The sequence below is a fragment of the Leptomonas pyrrhocoris genome (assembly GCF_001293395.1).
Source record: "Leptomonas pyrrhocoris isolate H10 chromosome Unknown, whole genome shotgun sequence".
Lineage (NCBI taxonomy): Eukaryota > Euglenozoa > Kinetoplastea > Trypanosomatida > Trypanosomatidae > Leptomonas > Leptomonas pyrrhocoris.
The window spans coordinates 82395-106473 of NW_015438388.1; the positions used below are offsets into that span (position 1 = coordinate 82395).

Here is a 24079-nt window from a genome sequence, read left to right on the forward strand (position 1 = left end):
CTGTTCTAACCGTCGTTGAACTTACATCGATTGTCAGCGTGTTCTGCAAAAGAATTCGCAAACTTTATGATTATGATTGCCTCGCTCAAACCGCACTGTGCTGCATCATAGAGTGCAGCGACAAGACCGTCTCTTCGACCAACGAAGCTTCACGGCTCTCCGCGCGGCATTTATGCAGCCGGGAAGCGACAATTTGGCAGGAGCTGTTCTTCTACGCGCTATCTATTCAGCTACTTCGTGTGTGGTTTTTGTTTTTTTACTTCCTCGTCTTTCAGCTCCTCATCTTCTCTTCTCCCAACGTCAACGTGCGCGAATTATCTCGTGCCTTCCTTTTCGTTTCTGCTAGATTGTCGTATCTTCCTATTTTGCTATTCTCAAGCAATCGAAGTAGCAGCCACTCTGCTAAAGCCGCGCTGTCGCTCTTCTCCTAACGCCTCGTGTTTATTATTATTTTACCGTAGAAAGTAAAGGTTTTTTCTTCTTTTCCCCCTTTCAGCGCTGTAATGGGCAAGATTGAACTCACCGTGTGTGCGGCGCGCAAGCTGCACGATGGCCAGCTGGTCGGCCTCCCCGACCCCTTTGTGCGCCTCACGACCGGCGACAAAAAGTACAAAACGCAGGTGGTGAAGAACAACCTCAACCCCGAGTGGGAGGAGACGTTCCGCTTCAACATCGCGGACGAGATGAGCACGCAGATCCGGCTGGAGGTGTGGAACAAGTGTACCTACGACGACGACCTTATGGGCTACTACACCCTCTCCGTCGGTGGCCTCACCAAGGGTATCGTGAAGGACCAGTGGTACATCCTGGAGAAGTCCAAGACGCAGGCGGAGTTGCACGTGCGCGTCCTCGCCGTCGACTTCGGCGCCCTCCCAAAGCCGGAGGAGCAGTGGATGGTCACGTCCGACATCACCCGCGACCCGGTGAAGCGCGCCATCGAGGACGGGACGTGGCGGCCGGGGCAGAAGACGGCTCCACCGCCGTCGGGTCCGCCGCAGCAGCCACAGCCGCAAGTGTATGCGCAGCCCCCCGTTGTTGCCGTCCAGCAGGCACCTCCGCAACAGCCGCAAGTTCAGTACGTGCAACAGGCGCCAGCCGCCCAGCCTGTCCAGTACGCCGCCCAGCCGGTGCAGTACGCCCCTCAGCCCCCACAGCAGGTTCAGTACGTTCAGCAGCCGCAATACGTTCAGCAGCCGCCACCGCAGGTGCAGTACGTGCAGCAGCCACAATACGTGCAGCAGCCGCAGCCCGGCTACTACCAGCAGGCACCTCCGCCACCGCCGCAGGGGTATTACTCGCAAGCCCCGCCGCCGCCACAGCCGAGCCAGCAGGGGTACTACGCACAGCCGCCGCCGCAGGGCTATGCTCCGCAGCCGTATTACCAGTACTAAATGTATGAAAGAGGCCTCTGCGTTCCTCTTCTCCCTCTCCAGTTTGACGTGCCTCAATTGCTGAGTCGTGCGATGCATGCCCTTGTAAACCCTTCAGGGGAATTGCTCGTGCCTGGTAACGGTTCTTGATCTTTCACCTTTTTCTTTTATGTAGAGCTGCGCGGCGTCTACGGGAGGCTCTGTGGTGGAACTGCGACTAATCACTATTCCAAAAAACTGTCCAAATTGTTAAGCGCGGTTGGTCTAGGTGGTTATGACGTCGCTTTAACACGGCGAAGGTCTCGGGTTCGAGTCCCGAACTGCGTACATTTTTCCTGCCCCCAACCAAAAAACCCCGCGAGATGAGCCACCGCCGCGCCCATCATTCACTTAGCGAAGAATAGCTTTGTAAAAATAGAAGAAAAGTACTTGCGTTGTGCAGCGCAGTTGTTTGTGCTTTGTTGCTTGTTTCGTATATTTTTTTAGGGGATTTCCAATGTCTATTTGAGAGCAGCGCTGTTGGAAATATTTCGAGCATGAACCGATGTGATCTACACCGCATTGCGCCTCACACTTTCTCACTTGGTGAACGGAGCGCTGAGAACACAATACCCGTCAGTTATCGTGGTGTAAGAGCTGTATTAAGCCGTTAGGAAGAGTGCCGTGAGCCACTATTTCCGCAAATTGTGTGTAATTGACCACTGCGCTCTTGCCGTGAGCATGTGTTTTATGCCGTCCTCGACACCTTCCTTTTTTTTGCTTTGACTTTTCGTCTCCTGTAGAAATCTAACGGCACTGCTCACGCCTCGGTAAGTGGCGGTGTGACCACAAAAGTCGGCTTCTCTTCGCTCTCCCTTTATCTTTTGTATTTGCGTTCCCTTCTCGAGCCATGCAGCCGTACCCGTACCCGTCTCCTGGTCAAACGTACCCTTACGGTGCACCGCCGCCACCGCAGCAACCGTACGGATGCTACCCCCAGCCGCAGCCGCCTATGCAACAGGGAGGCTGCTACGCGCCGGCCGCTTACGCCAACTACCCGCCCCGCCGCCACCGCAGGGAGGCTGCTACGCTGGCCCCGGCACCAGTCCCTATCCCCCGCTTCCCTGGCCGCCCCAACCGACCCCGTTGCAGCCGTACGCGCCGATGCAACCGAGTGCACCGCCGGCACCGAATTACGCGAGCGGTGGTCCCGGTTACCCGCCGAATAAAGCGCCGGTGAATAACTACGACCCGCGACGAAAAGACTACCGCTACTGATTTGGTGGTGTGCGATGTGCATTATTTCTGTAGGCCCATCTATTGTCGCTGTTCGTGTTCTTTTGCTGCGTGTGCTGCCAAAAGGCTGCGAGGGCGTTTTGCTTTGAAGTATTTTTTATCTTTAATTTTCTGTTGCTGCTGTGGTGTTGTATGTCATCTCTGTTTTCTTCCTCAGCAAATGTGGCTAATCAAACAGAGAGCAAGGTAAACATACCTCGCTGCGTGTTGGTCCCTACTAGGGCGCTTCGATTCTCACTAAGCAGATGAAGGAAGCGGGTTTTGGATTTTGAAGGACTGCGAAGACTCTTCAGCATGTCTTTCTTTTGTTTTTGATTCCTCTTCAAAGAAGTGTCTGCTTTCTCTGACCCGCTTCTCCTGCGTAACTGTTCTCTCCTCATTTGCATTCCTCGCCTGCGTGATTTCCTCTCTCCCGTACGTAAGCTCTGCAGGAAAGAGCCTGCACAATCCGACGGTGTTCTGGTGCCGCTGGATTTCCACGCAACTTCTTTCTCTTCGGTGTTCTCGTTATTGATTATTATTATTATTTTTTGAGGGCGGAGAATCCAAAGCGCGGCGACGTACGTGCACAGAGACACCCATTTCTTTTGTCTGGGTAGCAAAGGCCCTCTTCAGCATAGACTCAAGCTCGATAGGCTCTCCCTGCCGCGTACGTGCTCCTCCTCACACCCTCTCTCTATTACAGTGCGAATAAACACCCGCATTCGCCACTTTTTTGTCTACTCAGCCAGGCACAACTCTTTGCACCTCAAAAAAGCGCTTTCCTAACAGTTTATTTCGATTTAATGAGAACCTGTCTTCACGGAGCTCTCCTCTTGTAGAACAGATACGGTTCATAGACCCAAGTAACTATTTTTTTTTTTGGTTTGATTGTTTTAATTTAAAAAAGAACCGCAGCAAAGCATAATCAGCATGTATAGCGACACCGAGTCGTTGGCCTTCATGGAGGAGGACGACGTCTCGCCCACACCGAAGCGCGTCCCGCCAGCAGACGTGCCTCGTCCACACGTTACGGGAGCGCCAAGTCCCGCGCCGTTCAAATCCACGCCTGCAAAGCCGCCGCTGCACCACGCCGTGTCATCGACGCCCGCTGCTGCCACCAAGAGTGCCCATCTACCGCGTCCAGGGTTTGTGCAGGTGACGAGCAAGTTTTCCAGGGGCAAGCACGATGCCGCGTCTGAGATGTCCGACAACGAGAGCGTCAACTTCGTCGTGGAGAGCAACTCCGTGAGCGGCACACCGAAGCACGGCGCCCTCACCTCCGCGGATGCTGCGACAGGCGCTCCTGCGACCAGGGGCGCCTTCGCATCACGGCGCCTGTCACGTGCGGGAAGCGTCTCCTCCATTCAGTTCCACTCCGAGCCGGGCAGTCGATCGACTTCACCGCAGCCCAAACCACGCGTGAATCGACACGGCTCGACGCCGGTGGAGAAGACGTTGGCCGGGTACTCTCCCTTGACAAACGGCAAGGCTCAAGTCACAAACGACAGCATCAGCTTCGTGTTCGATCAGAGCCTCGGCAGTGACCAACTCGGGGCGGCCTCACCGAACCCGCAATCGGCCACCGCCCGCGGGCGCTCCGCCCCAACACCCGTCCCGCTCGCGACTACCTGTGGTCCCGTAGGTGGCAGTTCCGTGATGAGCAACGACAGTATTGCCTTTCAAATAGAGGATTCGTGCAACGCGATTCAGCCGCAGCAGCACCAACAGCAGGTCGTGAAGTCTCCTTCCATCTCTCCGCTCCAGCGACGAGCGACCACCACGCCCAGTACCGCCGCCTGCACCACGTCAGACCGGCCCGCAGCGCCACCCGCATCTGCGGCTGACACCAGCATGCATGAGTTGGCGGACACCAGTAGCATCGCATTTGAGGTCGCCGAGGACTCCCCGGCCGTGAAGGCTTCTGCGCCGAGAGAAGCCACGGCGAGCCCGTCACGAGGGGCATTAGCGACGCCCTACTACAACTCCCACGTGCGTCGCTCGCAGTCTGCGCAGAGCTACCGCAACTCCCGCCCCAACAGCCCGTCCATTCAGTTCGAGACGGAGCACAACTCTGATAACGAGAGCTTGCCAGACCAGTCAGCCTCTCGTGTCGGTGTAAGCAGTCTTTCCGCTGTCCACGGCGGCCTTCCCAGTTGTGGTCCGCTGCCGTCGCACCCCTCTCCCCCCACCTTAGCAATGACGAAGGCACAGAGGTCGAGTCCTACCACGAGTCACCCGGAGATGGGCAGCGACGGTGGTGCGTCAAGCACGCAGCCCACGAAGAAAACAGTCGTCACAAATCACCTGAAGCGACGGCAGCAGCGACAGCGCCAAAGTGGGCCACCGCCGTCATCATCGAAGTCACGAGTCAACACGCAACACGTGGCAGACGGCGAGCGCGAGCTGTCCGCCAGCACGCACCCGCCGTTGTACCAAAAGTCTGCGGTGTCCACTCCACTCGCCGCACAGGCCGCCGGCGTTGCCACGGAAGCCGCGGCAGACAGCGATGATACCCGGCGGAATCCCCGCCGCCCCTCCTCCCTCACCGACCGCCATCTCCTACCGAAGAAGAGAGACCCCAGCGCTGTGTTGAACCTCCAGCGCCCACAGACGCGTCGCTCTAAGGAGTCCGCCACGTCCGACTCGCAGGGCGCCTCGCCGAATGCGAAGCTCTTCACGGAGGCCGGCAGCACCGGCACGACCGACTCCCCGCCCGAGCCGCCTCACACCGGCCGTCACCGTCGCACCTCCGTCGAGGGCCGCAAATCCGCCCCGCCGTCACAGAAAGCAGCACCGCCCCCGCGAGGCGTGCCCAGCCACTCCAACTCCGTCGAGGATTACCTGGAGAATCAGGAGATGGAGAACGTGTACCACCGCCACGGGCTGACGCAGCACGCGCGGCACGAAACCCGGACGGACCGTGTGCTGTATCGCGAGGTATCGCCGCCGTCGCAGTGCACCGATCCTGGCGCATCAGCAGCCGCGGCGCAAGAGACAGAGAAGTGGCGCCGCTTCAACGAGCAGCAGTGCGCCGAACTGACGCAGCTGCGCCACCGCATTGCCCTCGCACGCCGCCAGGACCGCACGCTGCTGGAGAACTCCCCCCTCAAAGGACTCGGGGCGGCCTCTGGCTCCAACAGCCGCCGCGGCGGTGACCCGAAGCCCACCGCGCTCGCCCTTGCATCGCTACCGGGATGGACAAAGACCGGACCGGGTTACAGCGACATGAAGCGAGCACCCTCTGCTCACGCATCGTTGGTGCACGATCAGCGGAGCATGGAGTCTGCGAGGAGCGGCACGCACTCTCTGTCGCCATCGGCAACGGAAAGGTCGAGAAAGACCTCCCCTCAGTCCCGCCCCCTCTCCGCCCGGCGACAAGAGAAGCAGCAGCCACCACAACCAGCCAACGCTCGCTACATGAAACAACTGAGTGAGCTTGTAGCGTCGTCTGCGCGTCAGCCCCACGCCTCTTCTCGGTTGCAGCCGACTGCAGCTTCCCTTAAAGACCCAAGCCGGTCGCGTCGTGCAACTGCTCGACCTACGCCAACAGCGGTATCCTCCGGTGCCTCCAGGCATACCCTGCTGCACACAACTGCGGCGGCTTCTGTGGCTGACATGTTGGGCGTGCTGTGGCCTCCTCGCAGTGCTGCAGCTTCTTCAAAAGCAGACAGAACCTTACCCTACCAGGACAACACCCAGCCGGTGGACCTGTATTTTGTGAATGGATCGCGTCTGACGGCGGCGCAGGTGGACCGCTTTATGGATCTGGTGCGGGTCCAGGCAGAGGCAGAGCAAGCGAAGAACTCCAGTCGTGACTTCCTCTTGAACTCGACGGATGTCACCCTGTCCCCGCAGAGCTACCGCCACTTCTCCCCCGCTTCGGCGCTGCTGCGCAGCCGAGGCAACGCACACGACCATCCCTTGTCGCTGACCGCACGCGACGATCGCGCCTTCTCTTCGTCGGCACTCACAACGCGTCGGCGCGCTCCTCTCTCGGCGAAGCTCTCGGCGCTCCTCCCGAAGAAGGCGGTGCGGCGCAGTCGCGTAATGCGTGAGGTGTTCGACGTGATGGATTTAAAGCACCAAGGCAGTCTTGTGCTGGACTTCCTGCCCTCTCTCAGCCGACTGTTTGAGGGGGAGCTGGCCGCAATTGAGGAGACGCGGAGGTCGCTGCTGGCCGGGAAGGCCACACCCGTCGCCACGCTGCTGGTGTCTGCCATGGAGAGTCGTCAGCAGTACTCCTCCGCGTGGGACGGTGGGCGAGGGGCGGGGGACGACACACCCAATGGCAGTGGCGGTCTTTCGCAGGTTCTCGCGGCCGATGGCGCTGGGCTCACCCCCGCGGCGCAGGCGGAGCTGCTCGCGCTGACGCACCGACTTCTGCTCCTGTCCTTTGCGGTGAACGTCGTCATCCCTGTTGCCTCAGCTGGTCGCATTCCTCTGCTGGACTTCCCGACTCTGTGCATGGTGCTGTACGCCGCGGTCGACAACGCCGAGCACGAGATGGACTCACCGCGAGAGCAGTGGCGGGAGGTGGTGCAGCAGTACTTTGCACTTTTGGATTCATAGAAGCATGTGAACACATATGTGTATGTTTTTTTGGTTGTTGTTGTTTTAGAACTGTGGTTGCATTTACTTACTTTATTAAGATTCCCCTGTTGTGAATCTCCTTCGTTCAGTGCTGCTTTCTTACTCTCTCTCTCTTTTATTCGCCTGTGTGGAAGCTTCTGGTTTGCCGTACTACGATGACGGTGCAACGCGCCGCTTTCACGTCGTTTCCTCATGGGTCTTCTTGTTGTTGTTATTGTTGGTAATGGTCCAAAGACGGCGTGGTTATTTATACAACTACTGACCGGGGTGTGTTACGTGGCTCGCCTAATTCTCTGTTGCTGTTTTGTTTTTCGATTGGTTCTACTACGTGTTGGGCGTATACATTCAAACGTGTATCTATATTCATGCTTTGGTACGGACGCAGCAATGCGGCAGCTGACATGCTCCTTTGGTGTTGCTTGCATTGACTCGCACCTCTTCATGCGATGATAGTGATGAACGCGTAGTGTCTTTAGAGACTACGCATGCCTCCCCACCGCCTTTCTTCGCAGGCGACAGACACGTGTGACTGCCGTGCATCGGCATTGTGCCTTTCTCACGCCATCTTGCCATCTCTCTCCTCCTCGCTTTCTTCCTTTCATTTACACAACAACAATCTCTCCTTTTCTTGTTGGTCTCGTTGACTTCTTCGTCAACGCATACCGCAGTCCACCGTTCCATTTCGCCGCTCGCTGCGGAAAGTGGAAGACATAGAGGTTTGAGCGCATATCCATATATATGTAGCAGCAGTGAGTCCGCGTGGCCACCGAAGATTTCTATCACTTTACTGTTGTTGTGGAGGACGTGTAGAGGCGTTATTTTGCTTCGGCAGGTCAACAATTGTTCTTCCTTCTTCTTTTGCTCCGCTCCGATCTTCACACATCAGAGCGCATTCATCTGTGAGAACAGAGAGACGCATGCACATATCTTCTTTTTTATTTTTCTGAAGAACATAAGCAGCAGTTAAAGGTTTCTCGGACGCGTGCCGCCTACGCTTCTCCCCGCGGAAAAGAAAAACCCTCGATTCTTCTGTATATATTTTTCTCTATTGTGGGCCTTTTTTTGACTATTTTTCTGTTGGTAAAGCCTATTTCCAACCTCGTTTGCTTTAACGGTCGCACTTCATCATCATAGAACATTTTTCTTTCTTTTACGTTCCTTTTTTTTCCTTTGGTACCACTACTCCCGTGAAATACGAATTCGCGCTTTTCGTCCTTTGTTCATATGCTTTAGCACCACAGTCACAAACGCACGTGAAATCTCTCCGTGAGGGCTAGTGCAGTGCGTATAGTGTACTCGCGGTGCACAAACTGACCTCTTAGGTACTTGTGCTGCTCTTTTCTTCCCTACCACTACAACTGCTTTTACCTTCTCCATTTGGGTGTTCTGCCTGTTTTCTTCTCTGTGTGTGTGGTGTATGTACTGCGTGAGCCTGCGAACGGCTAGCTGAGGCCGGATTGGTGGTTTACTGTCACCTATTTTTGTATTCCATACACATATATATAACTGTGTTGTTTTTCTTATCTTCTTGTTTCACATTCTTCAATCTGGTTGATCGGGGTGTCGCTCCTGTGTGTGTGTGCGTACCCTGGTCTTCGCTCCTTCATAGATACTTTGTACTTTTTCCTCTCTCCTCTGCACGTTCGTCCACAGCGCGGACAGCGGTCCGGTGTCCACGCCGAGCGCAACGCCCCACGCCTCCAAGCCGCACAGCATGGACAGATCTGCTCCTTCCAACGATGCGACGCCGGTGCGGCGCCCCGCTACACCGCTCCAACCCACCACCGCCGTTCGACTGCTGTCGACCGAGGTTGACCACACCGACACAGTCGCAACGCCGCACACACCCAAGCTGACACCGACACATCTCATCGCACCACCACCGCTCGCCCACCTGACCGACACAACGACGTCCCGCCAGCACCACAGCCCCTCGGCGAAAATGCCGAGGCGCATCGCGAAGGCGGTGGAGCGCAACGCTGCGGTCCCGGCCCTCGCGGTGGAGAGCCTCAATATCTCCATCACCTCCGGCACCCCATCCCCGCTGTCGGAGTGGTCGAATAAAACACAGAAGCACCCGCGGCCGAGTGACACGCAGCTGCAGCAGATGCGGAGACTCTTGTCGACCACGGCCGATAGCGACGACTGCCCTCCTGAAGACGTCACTGGCTTGTCGACCCCATTGCCCGAGCACTCTCAAGTTCGCGCCGTCGTCGTCTGTTCGCCGACAGCGTGCAGCGGCAGCGCCAAAGGAACGCCCAGCGGCGATGAGACACTGCAACAAGAACACACCAGCGCCTCCACGCCCGTTCTCGGCGTCTCACACTCGTCGCGGGTATCGCAGAACTTGGATGAGGCTTTTGTTGAGGTGGCATCCGCATTGGCAGTGGCGGCAGCGGTGGACACGACGGTGACGGGCGTAGAAGAACCAGCGTCGCCCTCTTTGGGCACTCCAGCAAACGTTTCGCGCACACCGGAGAAGGCCGCCGACGGGCCGGACTTGTCGCCGTGCACGGTGTCTTCGATGACGGTAGGAGACACGGTAACACCCACTCTGCCGCAGTACCGCGGCAGTGTCTGGTTGTGCGATGTCAGCCGTGAAGAGGAGGACGACCATGAACACGATAGAAAGCACGGAGACGGTCCAGCAGACATGCCGCAGCGCAGCAGGTGCCTTTTCAGTACCGACGCCACCGTAGGCGACGCAGACCAGGAAGACCGTGAGGTGCCGTCGGACGGGCTCGCCAGCCCCGACGATGACGTACGTCGCTCTCTCTTCTCACATGACAAGAGGATGTATGTGTTTTCGTGCTCACCTGTGACACCGTTTTCTCCGGTACATCGCCTCGGGTCTCCCTTGGATGGAGACTTTGCCCTGCCCTACCCACTCTTCCAGCCTCACGTGCTCTCGCCGTACCAAAGGGGGCTTCAGGTGTCAATAACACAGGTTACGCCATCCAACACGGATCTGCTGACGAACGTGTTTGTGGAGAGCGCTACAGAGCCGATGCTGCCGCAGTTTGGCGGGAGGCCACAGCCAACCGGAGACCACAACAACACCCTCGTGGCCACACAGGAGCTACCAGATAGGCAGAGTCCGCTGCATCCGTGTACGCATACTCCGCCCCAGCTCTTCACCGCGGACGCATCCATGCAGCTCTGTCATGCAATGACTGCTTCCCTCTCCTCCCACAGCTGCGGTCGCCCCTCCCCGTCCTCGGGTGATGCAGACATGGGCACGCAGGTGTTCTGCGGCGGCGCGCAGCTCATCTCACCCATTTTACAGCGGCACCACATTGCGCCGTCACGCGTCACCTTCGTCGGCGAGGGCAGCAGCGCTACCCCACACAAGTTTGCCCACGAACACCCCCGCGACTCCGTGCGCACCTCCAACACGCCCACGAATCGTCTGAGAGAGGCCCCCACGCACGACTCTCCCGACAACGCATTTGCAGACGCCTTCGCAAGCCTGCGCGGCCAGCCGGGTAACGCAGGACACAGCAGCCCCCACACCCCGCGCGACGTGTCCGCCGTGGCGGGCCGCGCTGAGAGCGGCTGCGGCAGCGTTTCCGTGCCCTCCACGCCGCTGCTGCCCTCCTTTGACGGGGGATCTCTCGAGGTGCGGTCGCTGTCCGTGAGCGGCGCGGCGGCGCACCTGGCCGGCATCGCTGAGCTGGTCCAGCGCGCCGACACGCCGAAGTCGCCGCACACGCCGCCGCACCGACGCACGCCGGGCCCGGCGGGTCTGCACGGTGGCAGCTACACGAGTCTCTCCGAGGGCAGCTACGGCGTCCCCTCGCACCGTCCCCACCACCGCCCGCCGCCCTCGCAGCCACTGACGCCGCAGAAGTCGGCCCGCCGCAGCTTCTCACGTCAGACGACGCCATCGCAATCTTTCCGCTCAAAGGTGCAGAGCCACAGCTTCGAGTCTCAGCAGCAGCAGCAACAGCCACAGCTGCTCCACTCGCACCCCAGTGGATTGTGGGCGGCAAGAGGCCCAGCGAATACCTCCAACGCCAGCGGTGTGTTCGGCGACGCCACCGTCACCGCGCAGAGGGACTATCTCGCCCCCAGCCGCAACCCGTTCAGTCTCTATCGCTCCTTTGAACTGTACACGAACCCTATGTTTAAGCCCGAGTCTTTTCTTCACAACGCGGAGCAGAAGTGCATGGACGACAGCACGAACAGCGACGCCAGCACACACGTCATCAGCGCAGATCCGCCCTTGACAGAGAAGGAGCGTCAATTTGTGAAGGAGCTCGCCACCGCGACGCTCCGCCCCGATGCGGCTGTGGTGCTCTACGAGCAGCTCATCCCCGCCCCAGCGCACGCACCGGGAAGCCACCGTCCCCGCACGAAGGCTTCCACGCCCTCTCAGGCCTCCTTTGATCTCCTCCTGCACGCACCGCGTTCCCGCCACCCCGTCTCCGGGCTGGGCAGCGCCGCGCTGACACTGAGCGGCTGTGAGGGGCTGTGTGGGCAGGGCAGGGGTGGGAGCGGCGCAGCGGGAGTTCCCGGTGTGACAACCGACCACCGCAACAACGAAGAGGAAGAGGGAAAGCGAGGTGAAGAGGGAGCAACGGTGCATTCTTCTGCTGCTGCGCCTACGACAATCAGGACAACTCCCCACCAGGATGTGGGTCTCCGCGGTAGTAACACGAACTCACTGCGGCCACAGGTCACGCTGGCGAGTTGCTCCCCACGTCGCGCGGTGACGGAAGTGGAGGCTGTTGCTGCGATTGTTTCGTCATCGTCTCTGTTCACACCGAGCCGCGACCTGGGAGAAGCGCAGGCTGCGACATGTGCGGTGGACACCCCCATCGGCATGCGAGTGCCTGCGCCGGGTCATCAGCCTGGCGACGACTCCCCGTACTCTACTTTCGCCACGTCTACTTCCTCCACGCTATTTTGCGGTGCGCACGATCACGACACCCCGAACTGCTCCGCGTCCACCACCGCCTCTTCCGCTGCGGCAGCCGCACGTCATGTCTTCCACAATACCGTCTCACCGAATAGGAAGGACGGCCACGACCCTCTTTCAGCTACGGAAGACGGAGACGTCGACGAGGACGCTGCCGACTCCTCGCCCCCGCCCCGCCGGCCCACATCGAAGTTTGACTACGGCGACGACGACGACGGCGAACAATCAAGTCTGTGCACCGATAGTCGTCTCTGTGCGGAGCGGCAGCTGCAGTTTGGCGCCGAAGATGCGGAAGATGAAGAAGAGCGCTCAGGAGGGGACAGCGCGACGGCCAACGGCAGTGGAGATGCAGCCACAGCAAGCGCGGAGCAGGCCCCTCCCCTCGTCGTGCACTCACCCCTTACTCTGGCCTACAAGGAAGTGAGCACGTGCACGGAGAGCAGCACCGGTTCACCGAACTTCTTACGGAGCACCGTTGCGAATATCAACCCCTTCCTCGAGAAACTCTCAACTCCCCCACTGCCGCATGTACCCGACGCCCTGCACACACGAGCGAGCGAAGACCACCCCGTCACCGCTATGCTGCTGCCGCCGTCGAGCGCCGCTAGTCAGGTGCCCACAGAGAAGCACTTTGACTTGCTGAAGTCACCCGTCCGACCTCCATCCCATCAGGAGCCACATCACCCACCTCCACCACCACCACCGCAACGCCTGTACACGCCTGCGCAGGATACTCCGGGGCTGCGCCGATCTATGGAATCCACTTCGGCACAAGGAACGGGCGGTATGGCACAGCGAGCTCCGCGTGCACTATCAGTGGATCTTGCCTGCGACGGCAACGACGTCGCCTCCGTTCTCTCCCTCTCCGCCTACCAGGGCCCCGACCCCGCCCTCGACCCAATGGAGGCGACCGACGTGAGCGAGGAAGAGACACCCGGGGATCGCTTCCAGGCGCACCATGAATTCCAGTTTCTGCACTACATCGAGGCGGCCCTGGAAAGCCCCGTCGAGGCCTCCTACGGGACACCAGGGACGAGTCGCAGTGGGGCGGCAGGACGGCCGATCCCGCTCTGCGTTGAGGTGAACGGCGTGACGTGGCTCGCCACGCACCGCCTGAACGGGCTGCCGTATGCGGTGAAGGAGGTGCCGGCAGTGGCGTTCAACGTCGCGGAACTGCGGTGCCTCACGCTGTCGAACAGCGGCCACCACAGCCTACATGAGAAGACGCGACTGGCCTCGGCGCACGTCATCACGCCCGGGGATGTACTGGAGGCGGAGGACTACTTGGCTCGCTACTACAGCGTCAGCACACCTCCACAGGACAGCTCGAGGCCAGCGGTGCACCTGCTTCAGTTGGAGTACTTCCCACGAGGCAGCGTACACGACTTGGTGTACGAGGCAGGCAGGAGACTGAGCGCTAGAAATGGTGTGCCCGCGTCTCTTTCGAATTCTATGCGACGCATCGCACCCGTTGCCTTTCATGTCGACTTCTGGGAACCGGTTGTGCAGCAAGGGTTGCGGGGGCTGCGGGCGCTGCACCACGCCGGCCTCGTGCATGGCTGCCCGCTTCCTTGTTGTCTCTTCTTTGCGGGCCACATTTCCACCCAGCTGCGCGTGAAGTGGTCATGCTTCGGCAGCGCCCGTGCAAACGCGGATGTCTACCCAACAGAGTCGCTTCCACCGTGGATGAGCGAGGCAGTGTCGCTGCTCTACAAGCAATATGAGGGCGACGGTACGCTGTCGGTGGCGGTGATCGAGGTGGCGGTGTTCTGCCTGGGCGTGTTGGAGTTGCTGGTCGAAGACGCACAGGTTAGAGACGGAGGGAGTGGACTGCCCGCACCGCCGCATGCGACGAGGAACGACGGACTCAGCCACCTCGAGTGGATGGAAGAGATAGCCCAACACCGCCACCACGATCCAAACGACGTGTATACGGCGGAGGAGGCGCAGCTGCAGGGCTTCATGCGATTCCTGTGGAACACGGCGAACGTCTACCTCACCGCAGACGAGGTGCTCTCGCAGATGGGCGTCCGCATCGATCCTGCCCTGCGCACCGCAGAGGATCTGTACCAGTACGAGATTGATCGACTTTGTAGACAACTGCGAGAGCGCAAGCAGCAATCAAAACGGCGGCAGTGGGCTTCCACCATCTCTTCTCCTCCTCACAGTCACCACGAGCGAGTCCCGAGCACCCTCTCGCAGGTCTCCGTGGAACTTCCGCCGGCACTACAACCGCACAAAGAGGAAAGTCGGTCCAGCACTTCCGGCGCGAGCGGCGGAGTATATCTGCTACCATGCTTCCCACGAGTCGCTGATGGGCACGAACTCGCCCGCACGATGCCCGGCGTGCCGGTTCTCGACGCACCGCAGTCCTTCAGCGGACTACGCAAGAGCCCGCACATGTTTCCCCGTCGCACCTCCGCTCCCTGCATTCCCCTGCCGCGCACCGCATTTCTCGACTCCAGCGGCGAACGTCAACACCCCTCACTGGGTGCACCTGGAAGCGGTGTTTTCCTGCCCCCCAGCATGGCCTGCACGAGGCCCGCCGTCGCCTCGATTTCGATGCTCCCCCTCAAGTTCGATCGACCCGCCTCTGACGTTTCCGCTCGCAGGTTGAAGGGGCGGCGCGGGAGGTCGGACGTACATCCCCGTGTGCGCGAGGCGGCGCGGGCGATGCTGATGAAGGCGCTGTTCCCACCGCAGTGGAGCGAGGACTCGCTGACGCCGTCGTCTGTCTGGAAGACAATGTTGGCTCCTGTGGTGTACGCGTTGCGACTGCGCGGGTGGGTGTCCCTCTACGCAGGGCTTCCGCTGGCGGTGACGGGTGCCGGCAAAACGGAGGGCCGGACTGAGGAGGAGACGCTGCAGGCGCTGTTGACTTCGTTGTGGCCCATGACGTCGTTTGAGTGAAAACTGTCGATGTGAGGAATTTATTCGTTTCTATAACACGGCGTTCGACTTGCCTTCCTCTTGTGGTGCAATTACAACTCCAGCAACCCGCGAAGTCGCTGGACACCACGCGCCCCTTCTTTTATGATTACCTTGTGCCCCCCTCCCCCCTCCCCTCTCCTTTTCCGTTTTCCACCTAAAACGCATGAACAACGGAACCTTTCTGTGCTTTTAATCCAACCACGTTGGTCACCGCACCTGTGGATTTGGATCAAGAATAAATCAGAGTCTTCCGTTGTACCTTTTCTTTTCTATTCTCCTCCTGACCTCCACTGTACTTTTCTGTACACTATTTGTTCTCCCTACCATAGAGCGGAGGTGTGCATGCACCCCTTGACGTGCGACTGTCTTTTCTTTCTCTTTCTGCCATTTTCTCCTTTCTTATCCCTTCAACGACCTTTGCTTTAACTGAAGGGAGACGAACGCCTTTCTATTATTTTTTTTGCTGGTTCCGTTTCATTGCTGAGTGTGTGTGCGTACGTGGATCTTCGTTCGGGGTGTTTCAGCGGGGTGTTTCCTCGTTGCTGAACGCTGATGGCCTCTTTTCTTTTTCTCTCTTCACTGTCATTGATTTGTGCTTGTTGCCTGTTGCTCTTTTGTAGGGCTTGTGCCTTCCAATTCAAGAGAGCAGGTCAGGGCGAAACGTGATGACAGTGTTGACCTTCGACTCTTTTGGCATCTGCACAGGGGACGAAAGTCTTCCGTGTCAACTGTCGCTTCACTGAACGCTCTACATGCCCGTACCCCCCGCAGCCTTCACGTCGCATCTCCACGTGTGTGCGTTGAGTGATGGCATTGCATGCTTTTCCGCCTGGTGCGCTCTAGTACTCCTATTACTCCTTTAACTTCCATTTTCGTTGCCTTCTCTGTTCTCTGTTCTTCATAAAGACATCGAAGTGTACTCGCCCCGCTTTCAATCTTGAACGCCTTCTCGCTGCGTGCACCAGTAGCCATCGTTCTCTCTTGTAAAGCAAAACGAGCTACCACACGAATTACGAAGAAGAGAGGAAGGAGGGCCATGTATCGATGCCAGTCTGCACACAAGCTCGTGGAGCTCGATGCACGCTTTCACCTCTTCGCGCGATTCCACCCCCACACCGTCGTCGACCTCGCTGCGGCGCCGGGTGGCTTTGCGCAGGTGGCGCTTGAGCGGATGCAGAGCGCGGCGCCGCAAGCACCGTCCTCCTCACCCGTGATAGAACCACCTCCCATGGTCATTGCCGTGGACCAGCGACCCATTCAGCCGCTTCCTGGTTTGGTGACGGTGCGGGGAAACATCCTTCAGCATCAGCAGATGCTCCAATCCGTCCAGCGCACACTCCACCCGACACCGTCGAGGTCGAGCGCCGCTGCGGACGTGGGCCCGCCGAGAACGGTCGACATGGTCCTCCACGACGGCGTCTCTGTCGTGAAGGGCCAGCACGCCTTCTCCGTCACGTACGCGCAGAACCAAATGGCGCTGAGTACGCTGCTGTTGGCGAGTAAAATGTTTCTCCAGTTCGGTCCAGCACACGACAAGGGTGAGACACGAAAGGGCAATCGAACCGAACGGGAGATGAAACCGCATACCGATTCACCGTCCTCTTCAAATGCCACGACGCCCGGCAATCGTACGGCACCCTCAGCGCACCCAACTTCCGCTACGCTGCCGGTGTGCTTCGTGTCCAAGCTTCTTCGCTCCTTGCACTCCGCACAAGTGGTAGCAGCCACCAGCGCCCTCTTCCGTTATGTGTCAGTCGTGAAGCCGCAGGCCTCGCGGGCGGAGAGTCAGGAGACGTATATCGTGGCGATGCACTTCCAGCCGCACCGCTGGCAGCAACTCGTGAACTTCGAGCGACATCACGGTCATCGCGAAGCGGAGACGAGAGAGAGGTCGAGGAGCAAATGGATGCCGAAGCGCCACTCATTGGAGATCAATCCCTCGCTGTTTAGCATGCCCCCTGCGGTGGAAGACTGCGGAGATGCGCGTCGTATGGTGTGGAGCTGTCTGGGCTGTGGGCGGACCTGCATGGGAGTGCAGCCGTGTGTTCAGTGCGGTGCGTTTGCCTCTGCCAGCCGTGCCGGCTGTCATCGCGGGACCTAACCTCTGCAGTGACTTCCTCAGAAACGGCTTTTGTGGTGTCTGTAGCTGCTGATGTCTGTAACGCCTATAATAAGAACAGGATCATGTTGCTGATATGTAACCGATTGTGTCTTCTTGTTGGGAGGGCCTTTTTTCCCCCTTGTTTTGTTTGCCGGCATGCTACAGCTTCGGAGACAACGTAGCTCTGCCCAGCTTAACCCTTTCTTTCTTAGTGCTGCTTTACGTGGCAGCCGGACTTGTGGAAACCGGGCTGATTGGTTTTTGTCCTTCATTTTTTTATTGTTCTACTTCTCCGTCTTCTCGTGCTTCCCATCTCTCCCTCTCCCCGTGGCAACCACGGATCTTCGATACAAAAGGAATACAAAAAGCTGTTTATACACTGAGAGTACCGTCCCACGTATCACCCAACCATGCAAGCTCTGCAGCTATGCCGCTGCCCCGCCTCCGCATCGCAGCGGTCGCTCACGCAGGCATATTCCTTCGCCGTTGCGTGTGTGCGGAGCAGATGCTTTGCCACCGCAGCGGCGGCCGAGCTCGACGTAGCAAACGACGACGTCGATGCGCGTCTCACAGAAGGCAGAGAAAGTACGGATGGCACGGCAGAGACGCCAAAAGCGCCTCGCCGGCCCTTATCAGTGACGTTGCTGCCGTACATCTACAGCGCCAACACCACTGCACCAGACACACGTCTGGCGCTGCCGCAGGGCACGCGTCCGGTGCGGCGCATGAAGCGCATGATGAACGTCGACACTATGGCGGACCTGATGAAGGCGCTGGATGGCTCGAAGCTGGAAACCGAAGAGGAGTGTGTGCGCTTCCTCAACCTTGTCGTGGCCTTCATCCGCCATGAAAACTCGCTGCTACTGCAGGAAGAATCTCCTTCGCCGGACGTCCGAGAGCGGGCAGCAAAGGTACGAAAAGCGAGAGATTCTTTCCGATTGAGTTCGGAGGAGCAACACATCCTGCTGAAGAAAGCCTGCGTGTTGGTGGAGCAGCGCCGCGTCCCCCTCATCGTCGCCAGCCGCCTCCTGCGGCATCGCTGGTTCGATGAGCTGCGCGCGAGCGGTGGGCCGACCTCGCAGCGCTACGTGATGGAGCTCGTGCAGAGTTGGATGGCGGAGGAGCTACTGGCGGATCGACTTGACCCGCGTGACGCGCGTGCTCTTTTGAGCAACTGCGCCTACGCGCTCAAATCGCAGGTGGCGCACGCCCGTGCCGCACGTCGCGGCAACGCCTCGTCGACGGCGTCAGGCGGCAAAGCCAGCGAGAGCCAGCTTTCCTCCTTTATCGGATCGCTGGCGACGACGGCGGTGAAGGACATCACGAGCGCCGCACAGGTGGAGGGGCTTCTTAATGTTATGTGGGACGTGCACTCGACCGGCTGCGGCGCCCCTGCCAGCTTCTGGGATGCGATGGTGCAGCGTATCGTGCAGTTCAACGCTGCGTTGGATACTCAACTAACGGAGGTGGCGGAGACGGGGTCGCGCGCCGGACGCGACACCCGCAAACACAAACGAACGGAGTCGCCGCTTTCGCGCCAAGCCGGGCACTTCTTCACGACCCTCACCACGCGACAGCTGTACCGCTTTCTTCTCGTGTTGAAGCTGTCGAAGTGGGCGGGAAACGCGACGGTGCTGCATCAGCTGGCTGACCAGGCCCTCCGCAACGTGGCCTTCGAGCTTGAGGCTTCGCACCACAGCGACAGCAATGGTGGCGACACGGATAAGGAGATCACCGAGAACAGCGAAGCCGCAGCTCCTGCGTCAAGCGGCGCGATGTCCATCCATCCACCTCCTCCTCCCGCCCCATCTTTAGAACACCACGCAGTACTCGATGCACCGCACCTCGTCCATCGGCAGCCGTCGAAGCGCGACGTCGCACGCCGCATCCGCCGTGTCGCCGACATGCGGCCGCAGGAGTTCCTCGAGCTGCTCAGCCTCGCCGCGGACCTGCGCGTCCCCATCGGCGTCTCCGCCACACGCGTCTCCGAGGAGCTTCTCACCCCGCTCGTGCCGCACCTCAGCACCAAGGACCTCCTCGCCCTGCTGCAGATTGTCCGATACACCGAGAGCCAGTCGACGGAGCTGCTGCAGGCGGTGATGCGTCGGCTAATGGAGAACGGCCCTGCAACTCCCTACGCGCTGACGCTGAGCAAGACGCTCCTTCGCACGGCCGCCACCGCACCCGACCTGTTCGCCTCGTTAGAGATGGATGACTTCGTGCTCTTCTTCCTCGACCTGTGCGAAGCGCAGTTCAGCCTCTGCCAGCCCGCCGTCGTGGTCACCTTGGTCGATCTGCTGTACACGCTGGGCCGGCGCTACGATGAGCATTCGGTGCCCGGTCAGCGCATTCGTGCCGTAGTGCATCTCTTCTGCGCTCACATGGACCGCCTACTGCAGCTGCACGTAATTGCGGCCGCAAAGGTGGAGCCGCTGCTGGAGATCACCGTGCTGCTCCGCATGCGTCCGCGTCCTGAGCTGTACCCCGCCGTGCAGGAGCTGCTGAGCACCCGCGCTGCCGCTGAGGGACAAAAGCAGGCTCGCCACGCAGCCCGTCTGGAAAGTGCAGGTTGCAGCGTCGACATCCCAATGGAGGCAACACCAGAAGGGGAGGAGAACGAGAGTAACGAAGGCGCAGCAGTGGTGGAAAGCAGCGAGTTCGCCGCCGGTCGTGGGGCACGGTGGGAGGACCTCTCGGAGACGGAGCTGCCCACGGTCTCCAAGACGGCTCGTCGCGTGTACGGTGAAATTGGTTACATGTTTGAGCGCATGGTGGTTCTCAAGGCCACGCTGAACAAGGCCGACTTCGACATCTTCCGGCGCGACATCGAGAAGGCCGGTCTGTACAGTCTTTTTCAGGGTGTTCAGCTCTTTCACCTCGGGCACCTGGAGGTGCAGGTGGCGTACACGACAGACACCGCCAGGGCAGCCGCAAGCAAAATTCCTCGGGCGCTGCCGTGGTGGATGGAGAAGACGATCACCTCCATTGTCCTCCGCAAGATCGCGCGAAGCCGCATTCATGAGGGGTCGACAGACGATGAAGTGCTGAAGCTTCTGGGGCACGTCCACTGCGACGCCGCCAAGGTGGACACGGTAGTCGCACTGCTTGTGGAGTCGCCGCTGCAGATGGTGAAGCGCCAGCGGGCGTTGTGGCTGTACGTCCGCGAGCTGGCCCGACGCTTCGGCTCCGATGAAACGAAAAAGTCTGTTTCGGCGTACTTGACCAAGTCTCTGTTCTAGCACGTGTGTGTGTGTGTGCATGTATTTGTGCAGCAATGCCATGCGTTGGTCGAGATCTTTGTTGTTAGGAAGTGAAGAAGATGACAAGGAGTGCGGTGGACGTTTAGTGCGCTAAGTTATTCAAAATGAAACACGTTTCTGCGTGTATTATTGTTTTCTAAGACCCATTAATGGCGAGAGAGTTTTGGCCGTTTGTTTTCCAGCAGGGAAGAGCTTTGACGTTGCGCTGAGCTCACACTTTTTGTTGTGGAGTTTTAATTTACGGGGGTCCGTTGTCGTACAGAATATCGTGGATTATTTGCTTTCACATTGTCTACATGACAGACACATACGAGTGTAAATAACAATAATAATAATAATATTTTGAACTGGGCGTGTGGAGTTGGGTGTTTTCGACTCCTCACTTCTTTTTTTTTTTACAGTGAGGCTGTGCGTATGTTGCAGGTGCTTTTCGTTACTGTTGTTGCTGCGAGCAATAACTTCCATGGCGTGCTTCGGTTCGGTGTGTGGACACTTCGAAGCGATGGTGCTGTAGGACGTACTTATTATATTGTTATTCTGTCGTCGCAGGTTCTACAACTTCAACTGTGGTGGTCTACCGTTTTGAGACTTGTGTTTTCTCTCTCCGCTTCCCTGTACCCTCCAATTTCTCCACCCTTCCAATTGTTCTCTAATTTAACCCTGCGCCTTAACTCGCGTGAAGGAATGAGAAGATGAAGCGACTCTCCCAGCTCTATTTGTCGCGGTCCGCTGGTGCCGCCACCGCTGCAGCCGCCTTTCCCCGCACTGCGCTGGCCTTCACCGGTGCACTCGCAACACATTTCCAGGTGCGATGTGCCGGAACGCAGCGTCGCGTGGTGCGTCCCACTGAAGAAGGCGTGGCGGACCTGATGGACGACGACGAGGAGTTCTCACCCGGCCCACCCGCACACGCTGGCACGCCGCAAGAGTCCGCGGCGCTTTCTTCTCTGGTGGCATCGGCCAGTCTCTACCGGCACGTTGCCTGTCAAGAGAACCCCACAGCCAATGACGGTACGGGTCGGCTGCCGTCCCACGGCGCGTGTGGTGCGGCCGCTGCAGACGCAGAAAACGAATCGACTCCTGTAAAGAGTGCAGAAGCCGCCAGGACAGAGTCGGTGGAGGAGACAGCAGCGGACGCGGTAGACGGCAATGAAGAGGGCGACCGTGTCAGTGCAACGGATGATGGGGAGAAGCAAGCCTACATCGCACAGCAGCAACGCATTTACAACGAGATGCCAGTGCAGCGCTTCACGGAGGTCGTGTGTGCCTACCTGCGGTCGACCGAAAACGTTGTACTTGTGTCCTCACAGGAAGAGCACACTCTCTTTCCGGTGTTATTGGCGCGCCTGCAGGAGTTCCACATCTCGCAGCTGCTCGACATACTGGAGTGCCACTGGAGCCGCTCCACCATGCTGCGCTACGGCACCACGTTTAAAGACGCGGTGCGCGATCGAATTGCGCAGCTCGCTACGGTGGCCGCCACAAAGCTGGAGGCGAAGAAGCGGCAGAGCACATCGGTCTCGAGCGTGACCGATGCCGATGCATCGAGCCGCTCGAGGGATCCATCAGCGGGTGATGATACGCTGCCAGAAGAGGACGAAGACGCGATCTTTGTGAAGGAAGAGCAGCAGCTCACCGCACCGTCCACGCCGTCTGCGGACGTCATCCTCGCTCACGCGGACGAGGAAATCACCGCGGAGACCATTTTCCGGGCTCTCATCGTCACCGGCATGAGCGCTGGCCGGCGCAAGCGTGACCTGGCCTTCTTTCAGCTCCTTGGCAACTACTTTACGTACTTCATCAATGACTACCGTGATCCGCATGAGCTGGTGCGGGTGCTAACGGCGCTGGCGCGGGCCAAAATCGTTCCTTCGCCTGCGTTTCTGAACCTGCTGGCACGACGGCTGCCGGTGCTGCAGAAGCGTGTGCCGCTGGAGCCGGTACCGGCGTACCGCGCGTTGGCCAACTTCGCCCGCATGGGCCACACCTCCATGAACACCTTCCGCTTCTTAGCAGACAGCATGCTGCGCCACATGGAGAAGAACATCCGCGAGGAGAAGAAAATACTGCGGCAGCTACGGAAGTCAAAGGTCGAAGCGGCGGTGAAGGACACACACAGCGCGGAGGAGACGGCAGAATCGAGTGCTGCGGCACCGCCTGAGGCGACGGTCACACCCGCCTCGACCACCGCAGCGAACACGGTGGCCATCCTTGCACAGATGAACAAGCTTCGCCCTGAAGTGGCGGCGAAGGAGCGGCTGCGGCGCATTTGCGGTCTGAAGCCGTCCAGCCTGACCCGCCTCCTCCACATTCTCGCACGCTGCAAGGCCCCGCATCAGCAGTATTTGCGTCCGCTGATTTCGCCGGTCATCCTGCCGATGCTTCCCTACTTTCCCCCACCCAGCTTTACACGTCTGCTCACGGCAACGCAGCTCTTTCGTTCGAATGACGCCGTCCTGATAGAGGCGTACGTGACGCACGTGTGCGATGTGCTCGCCCCTGCCGGGCATCTGACGCGGTCGGATGTGCTGGAGCTGCTGAAACTGCTGTCGCGCGAGGACACCCCCGTCCCTGCGGACTTGGAGCGTTTTCTGAAGATCTGCCGCGACGCGCTGAAGAGCGCCACATCCACCGTGTCCGCCCAAGAGAGCCAACATGAAGGGAAAGTGAAGGCGGCAGAGAAGAAGGCTGCCGCTACTGGCACCGTGACCTTCGTGCTGCTTCCTCAGCACATGTGTCGTGTCATCCACTGCATCGGTGCGTTTCAGCGGAGAGTGGAGATCCCGCTGGAGACGCTCAGCCCGCTGGCCGAACTCGCCGAGGACTTCGCGCGTCGTCTCGCCTTTTTGACGGAGCTGAGCGTCATCTCGCTGGTGCAGGTGGATGAGTTTCTGGAGCTGTGCGTGCGACATCAAATCCCCGACGCCTCTGGCGCCATCGAGCAACTCTCCACGCTGCGGCGTGACATCGTGAAGCGTCCACGAGACGCGAAAGGCAGCGCCGCTGCGGAGGTGGGCGTGGGTGGAACGGCGGAGGACTACTTCTACGGCGACTTCGACGTGGATGTGCGGGAAACCTTTCGGAAGATCCTCGTGGCGAATGACTTTAACACCTACGGTGGCTATCGGCCACTGCCCGGTCCTATGCAGGTGGACTTCCGCGAGGAGCTCACCAAGGTGTCCGCCTTTGAGCTGCTGCAGTCGGTGGAGTTGTTTCACAAAGCCTGCCCTGGTGCGCTGCGCCTCGCCCCGCGGTTGTTCCTGAGTCGGAGTCTGCTGGAGAAGGTGGGCAAAGAGGGTGAGGTGGTGGTCGAGGAGGAGACGAACCGACTGGTGGTCCGCCAGCCGCGGGCTGAGCTGCTGACGCGGGAGGACCTGCAGATGTTTGTGGAGTTGGTGCAGCGGACACCGTTGGAGGCGGTGCGCAACGCGCCGACGACGTGGATCTTCATCAAGGAAAAGGCGGAGCGCCTCGCTGTGACGCCGATCGTGGAGACGGCCACGCAGCGCCTGCGTGAGTTGCGGGCGTGAAGAGGAAAAAGATGACGGTTTGTTTGACGTTGTTTGAAGCAGCCGTGTTGTTGTGTGAGTGGGGAATGAGGGAAAACACGGATTTTTGGCGTGTTTCATTGTAGGTGTGGGAGGCTGCA

The 24079-nt window shown here is 59.2% G+C and overlaps 6 protein-coding genes and 1 non-coding gene across 12 annotated transcripts; all 7 read left to right on the forward strand.

Annotated features, from left to right (window-relative positions):
* Nucleotides 1-273: 273 nt before the first annotated feature.
* On the forward strand, nucleotides 274-1391 carry ABB37_09501 (hypothetical protein; the record flags this gene model as incomplete). Of its 2 annotated transcripts, none has more annotated exons than XM_015808999.1 (1): nucleotides 274-1391. In XM_015808999.1, exon 1 carries the CDS (start codon nucleotides 504-506, stop codon nucleotides 1389-1391), a length of 888 nt encoding a protein of 295 aa, XP_015652319.1. In that variant the 5' UTR covers nucleotides 274-503. The 2 variants fall into 2 exon arrangements, with proteins under 2 accessions (XP_015652319.1, XP_015652320.1); XM_015809000.1 differs by having other exon boundaries at nucleotides 345-1391.
* Nucleotides 1392-1623: 232 nt separating this feature from the next.
* Nucleotides 1624-1697, forward strand: ABB37_09592. The gene has a single exon. It is a non-coding gene; the product is annotated as a tRNA-Val (tRNA).
* Nucleotides 1698-2150: 453 nt separating this feature from the next.
* ABB37_09502 (hypothetical protein) lies at nucleotides 2151-7196 on the forward strand (the record flags this gene model as incomplete). Of its 4 annotated transcripts, none has more annotated exons than XM_015809001.1 (1): nucleotides 2151-7196. In XM_015809001.1, the coding sequence occupies exon 1, from the start codon at nucleotides 3558-3560 to the stop codon at nucleotides 7194-7196; it is 3639 nt and encodes a 1212-aa protein (XP_015652321.1). In that variant the 5' UTR covers nucleotides 2151-3557. The 4 variants fall into 4 exon arrangements, with proteins under 4 accessions (XP_015652321.1, XP_015652322.1, XP_015652323.1 ...); XM_015809002.1 differs by having other exon boundaries at nucleotides 2256-7196; XM_015809003.1 differs by having other exon boundaries at nucleotides 2264-7196.
* Nucleotides 7197-8931: 1735 nt separating this feature from the next.
* On the forward strand, nucleotides 8932-15048 carry ABB37_09503 (hypothetical protein; the record flags this gene model as incomplete). Its single annotated transcript, XM_015809005.1, has 1 exon — nucleotides 8932-15048. The coding sequence occupies one exon, from the start codon at nucleotides 8932-8934 to the stop codon at nucleotides 15046-15048; it is 6117 nt and encodes a 2038-aa protein (XP_015652325.1).
* A 925-nt stretch (nucleotides 15049-15973) lies between these two features.
* Nucleotides 15974-17170, forward strand: ABB37_09504 (hypothetical protein; the record flags this gene model as incomplete). 2 transcript variants are annotated; one of them, XM_015809006.1, is made up of 1 exon in its annotated part: nucleotides 15974-17170. In XM_015809006.1, the coding sequence occupies exon 1, from the start codon at nucleotides 16106-16108 to the stop codon at nucleotides 17168-17170; it is 1065 nt and encodes a 354-aa protein (XP_015652326.1). In that variant the 5' UTR covers nucleotides 15974-16105. The 2 variants fall into 2 exon arrangements, with proteins under 2 accessions (XP_015652326.1, XP_015652327.1); XM_015809007.1 differs by having other exon boundaries at nucleotides 15983-17170.
* A 354-nt stretch (nucleotides 17171-17524) lies between these two features.
* On the forward strand, nucleotides 17525-20409 carry ABB37_09505 (putative mitochondrial mitochondrial RNA binding protein; the record flags this gene model as incomplete). Its single annotated transcript, XM_015809008.1, has 1 exon — nucleotides 17525-20409. The coding sequence occupies exon 1, from the start codon at nucleotides 17581-17583 to the stop codon at nucleotides 20407-20409; it is 2829 nt and encodes a 942-aa protein (XP_015652328.1). The 5' UTR covers nucleotides 17525-17580.
* Nucleotides 20410-21110: 701 nt separating this feature from the next.
* ABB37_09506 (putative mitochondrial mitochondrial RNA binding complex 1 subunit) lies at nucleotides 21111-23960 on the forward strand (the record flags this gene model as incomplete). Its single annotated transcript, XM_015809009.1, has 1 exon — nucleotides 21111-23960. The coding sequence occupies exon 1, from the start codon at nucleotides 21123-21125 to the stop codon at nucleotides 23958-23960; it is 2838 nt and encodes a 945-aa protein (XP_015652329.1). The 5' UTR covers nucleotides 21111-21122.
* Nucleotides 23961-24079: the final 119 nt, after the last annotated feature.